The 4,687-nt window shown below is 43.1% G+C and overlaps 1 protein-coding gene across 1 annotated transcript in view; it reads left to right on the top strand.

Annotated features, from left to right (window-relative positions):
• The window catches only part of Spats1 (spermatogenesis associated, serine-rich 1), a 20,434-nt gene extending 16,576 nt beyond the window's left edge, over nucleotides 1-3,858 (top strand). The window contains exons 7-8 of the mRNA XM_013019083.1: nucleotides 1,829-1,944; nucleotides 2,196-3,858. Of these exons, the coding sequence (XP_012874537.1) occupies nucleotides 1,829-1,944; nucleotides 2,196-2,224 (145 nt within the window). The 3' untranslated portion in view covers nucleotides 2,225-3,858. The remainder of the gene's footprint in view (nucleotides 1-1,828; nucleotides 1,945-2,195) is intronic.
• Nucleotides 3,859-4,687: the final 829 nt, after the last annotated feature.

Genomic DNA, 4,687 nt, shown 5'->3' with positions numbered 1-4,687 from the left:
AGCACTCTACCACTTGAGCTACAGCACCACTTCCGGTTTTCTGGTGGTTTATTGGAGATAGGAGTCTCACGGTCTCTCCTGCCCGGGCTGGCTTTGAACCTCGATCCTCAGATCTCAGCCTCCTGAGTAGCTAGGATTACAGGCGTGAGCCACCAGCGCCCGGCAGTAGGTGTTTTTTAAAAGGACAAAGCACTGCACACCAGCATGTCTGGTGACCAGACACTATTTGTGGAGAGTTGGCTCCCTCTTCAGGGCGTAGCCACCTGATGTCAAATCAGGAGAGACAAAAGCTCCAGTTTCAGGTTCTGTTGTGGGATTTACTATTGGTTGTTTCCTAGATTCAGTGTTTCCTTCTGCAGTATTTTAATATTCTGCTAATTCCATCTACTATTTTTTTTTTCAGTCGTGGGGCTTGAACTCTGGGCCTGGATGCTGTTCCTCAGCTTTTCAGCTCAAAGCAAGTGCTCTACCACTTGAGCCACAGTGCCACTTCAGATTTTCTGGTGGTTCATTGAAGCTGAGAGTCTCACGGACTTTCCTGCCCAGGTTGGCTTTGAACAGATCCTCAGATCTTAGCCTCCTGAGTAGCTAGGATCACAGGCGTGAGCCATTGGCACTGGCTAACTTTTGTGGTTTTTTTTGTTTTTCCATTTCTTTTTTTTTTATTGTGAAAATACTGTACAGAGGGGTTACCTTGAGCAAGGTAATGAGTACATTTCTTATCAAGCATTGTTGCCTCCTCCTTTGTTTTTCCCCTCCCAGCCTTTCCCTCCCATCTCCACAACTACACCCCCCCATCCAACCCCCCCTCCTAACTTTTTTTTTCTTTTGTTGGTGCTGGGGCTTTAACTCAGTGTCTGGGTGTTCTCGTTGACTTTTTTTTTTTTTTTGCTCCAGGCTAGCTCTCTACTAGTTTAGAGGTAGCTCCACTTCTGGTTTTTAGATGGTTAATTGGGGATAAGAATCTCAAAGGCTTTCTAATTCTGGGGCTGGATTTGAATAGCAAGCCTCAGATCTCAGTTTCCTGAGTAGCTAGGATTACTGGCTTGAGTCACTAGCTCCCAGCTATTGTATTTTTGATCTGTAGAAATCTCATTTGATTTTTTCCCCTTGTCATTTGTGGGGCTTGAATTCAGGGCCTGGGTGGTATCCTTGAGCTTTTTTGTTGGAGGCTAAAGCTCTACTACTTTTTTTTTTGCCTGTACTGGGGCTTGAACTCAGGCCCTGGGCACTGTCCCTGAGCCTTGTTTTTGCTCAAGGTTAGCACTCTACCACTTGAGCCACAGTGCCACTTCTGGCTTTTTCTGTTTCTGTGATACTGAGGAATGGAACCCAGGGCTTCATGCATGCTAGGCAAGCACTGTACCACTAAGCCACATTCCCAGCCCTAATGTACTACCACTTTGAGCTACAGCACCATTTCTGGTTTTCTGGTGGTTAATTGGAGATAAGAGTCTCATGGACTGGCTTTTTAACTGTGATCCTCAGATCTCAGCCTCCTGAGTAGCTAGGATTACTGGCATGGGCCATCAGCTCTGTTTCTACTGTTGGATTTTTCTCCTGGTATGGATCATACCATCATACCACCATGTCCAATCTTTCTGATTACAATAGGATTCTCTTGAACTTTTTTTTTTTTACTTGCTCTGGCCTGGAACTATGATCCTCCTAATCTCTGATTCGTGAGTAGCTAGAATTACAGACATGAGTTCTAAATTTGAAAACTGTGTATGTGTATCTTTTGGAGCATGTAGTATCTTTTGCAATGATTGTGTAAGGAAATTTCACATCAGACAAATTGAAACTTGGAATTTTCTTCTTCCTGCAGCTTGCCTTTCTCGGAGAAGGAGAAAGCGAACAACTTAAAGAATGAGATAAAAGAAGTTGAGGAGCTTGAATATTGGCAGCCTGCACCTACATTAGTACAGAGCATATTTCTTTCTGGTGGGTTTAAAGCACCTTCAGAAACAACCAGGATACAATCTGGAAGAGTCCAGAAGAGCAGGGTTTTGAGAGGCTCCCAACAGAAAGAAGGAGAGAGAAGGCCAACCCTCTCCTGGAGTGGATATATCTCCTGCCTCGAGATGGCACCAGGGGCAGATGTCACAGCCAGGCCTCGCGGGTCGAGCGCGTTGGTAGATAGAAGTTAGTTTCGCAAGGAAGCACAGCCTTTAACTCCATGCCTCTATCCACAGGTGCTTTGGACTTCCCAAGAAAACCCTGAGCAGAAACACGCTCAGAAACACGCCCACAAAACACTCACTTGACTGCACTCCAGCGAGCTCCATCCAGTTGCTGTGTTTTGACAATGTCTCTGTTTTAAATCATTGCTTCTCTGACGAATCACTGTACTTTGCCTTGTTGAGCTTTAAATTTTGAAATCTTGCAGAACTTGTAGAGAAGTTGTGAGACTTTTACACACTTGCATATGCTTCATCTACATTCTGTGATTGTAAACACCTCTCCAGATCCTCCCTCTGTGTCTCTTTTATATTATTACTGTGACTACTTTGTTGAGCTACTTAACACGGAGTGGCAGACATCTTAATCTTGTATACCTACATGACTACAAGTATGGCTCCCCTAAAGCCAAATGAATTTTTTAACAAGAACAATTGGATCAACTTCAAAGAATTTAATACTGATCAACAGTATTACTAATATTCAGTCCACATTCACTTTTATTCAGATGGGTTTAGTTTTCTAAAGATACCCTCAATGTAAGGTCTAACAATTGTACAAAGTGGATAGCTTAAAAACATCAGGAATTTATTTCTCATAGTTCTGGAGTCTAGGAGTTTTAATGCAGTTCATAGGTGGTACCTCATTGTTGTGTCCTCATATGGCAGAAGGTGTTGGTTAGCTCTCTGAGATCTTTCTCTCTCTTTTTTTTTTTGACATGAGGTCTCCCCATGTTACTTAGGCTAGTCTCAGTCTCCTGAGGATTATAGACATGTACTATTTTACCCACCTCTGGGGTCTACTTTATGAGTTCTGATTGCATTCTTTCCCACTTGCCTTGCCTGCTAATTATTCAATCTCCTAATACTATTACCTTGAGAGTTAGATTTCAACACATGATTGTTTTGGAGGGAGGATATGGCTTGAGGTTCATAGAAGTGAACCTTCATTCTTTTTGGCTAAAACAATTCTCATTGATTGGCCATAGCACATTCTCATTTATTTAATACTTTTTGGTATTTTCTCAAATACTCAAGTTTGTACATGTCAGAAAAATGAAAGGGCTATAATTAGACAATGGATACTATTGTCCAGTACATTTCAGTCTTGTCTTATCTAATACAGCAGGGAATTTTGGTCATCTTTATTCTTAGAGCTTCTCACACATTGCAGAAGCAATTATTTGGAGAAGGTGAAAAGAAAAGCCTGCTCTCCAGTCAGGCTGTGACATGGGCATATGCCAGCCTCTCAGCGTCTTCCTAGCCTACAGCCTTGTCCACAAGGTGGGATTATTGGTTGGTGATTGAGGACTGCAGATCTGGTCTCCCTGAAACCTTATTGTGGAAAAGATGTTTTAAGACCCATGCTGATACCAAAAGTGCCCAATACATGAGATGATTTCTTTCCCTGTCAAAACATTTATTGTCTCCAGACAGCCAATGTGAATGAAGAGGTTTAGAACTCAGTACATTCATGCTACCTTTTGTGCTGGAAGACTAGCTGGCAGAGAACAGGGTACCTACACCAGCTGCTGTGCCTGACCACTCCTTGAAGTGATATCAGCAGGTATCTGTGCTAATTCTCTGCCTCCTGGGACACAAGGACCATCCAAATAAAACCAAACAATTCAGAAAAGCCAAAGGAATTTTCCAACAATGTTTCCATAACCCATTAACTCTGGAAAACAATTTTTGTGCATTTCTATTGCTGTATAAATAAAAGTATGTTCTGTATAAAAATGTGACTTGCAAACTACCTGTGTGGGTGTAATGGCGAACAAATGTACAACAAAAAGTTCTATAGGGTGACTTGTTCTCAGAAGGTTCTCTTGGGTTTTGGGTGCTGGTGGCCCACGCCTGTAATCCTAGCTACTCAGGAGGCTGAGATCTGAGGATCACGGTTCAAAGCCAGTCCAGGCAGGAAAGTCCATGAGACTTTCATCTCCAATTAATCACCAGAAAACTGGAAGTGGTGCTGTGGCTCAAGTGATAGAGTGCTTGCCTTGAGCTGAAGAGCTCAGGGACAGCACCCAGGCCCAGAGTTCAGGCCCCACGACCAGACCAAAAAAAAAAGTTGCCAGGAACTGCTTATAATCCTAGTATTAGGGTTACAAGGAGGCTGAGGAGGAAGCTGAGATCTGAGGATTGTGGTTTGAAGCAAGTCCAGGCAGGAAAATCTGAGGAGTCATTTCTAATTCATCACCAAGAAATAAAAGCTAGAAATGGAAGCTGTGGCGGAATTCTAGCCGTGAGTGAAAAAGCTCAGGGACAGGACCCAGGGCCTGAGTTCAAGCCCTATGTCTAGCAAAAAAAAGGAAAAAGTAGAACTTCTAACATGTTTATTCTCTACTTAGAAGTGGCTACTCACTTTGCTGAAATGTCTCAGGGTTTCAAGGTCTATAGTCTACTTGTCCTGCTAGAAATTTCTTTTTTTTTTTTTGGGTCCGGTAGTGGGGCCTGAACTCTGGGCCTGGGCGCTGTCCCTCAGCTCTTCAGCTCAAGGCTAG

The sequence above is a fragment of the Dipodomys ordii genome, unplaced genomic scaffold, assembly GCF_000151885.1.
Source record: "Dipodomys ordii isolate 6190 unplaced genomic scaffold, Dord_2.0 Scaffold44, whole genome shotgun sequence".
NCBI lineage: Eukaryota > Metazoa > Chordata > Mammalia > Rodentia > Heteromyidae > Dipodomys > Dipodomys ordii.
Note: the sequence above shows the minus strand (reverse complement) of the source record. Positions and strands in the feature narration are given on the sequence as shown.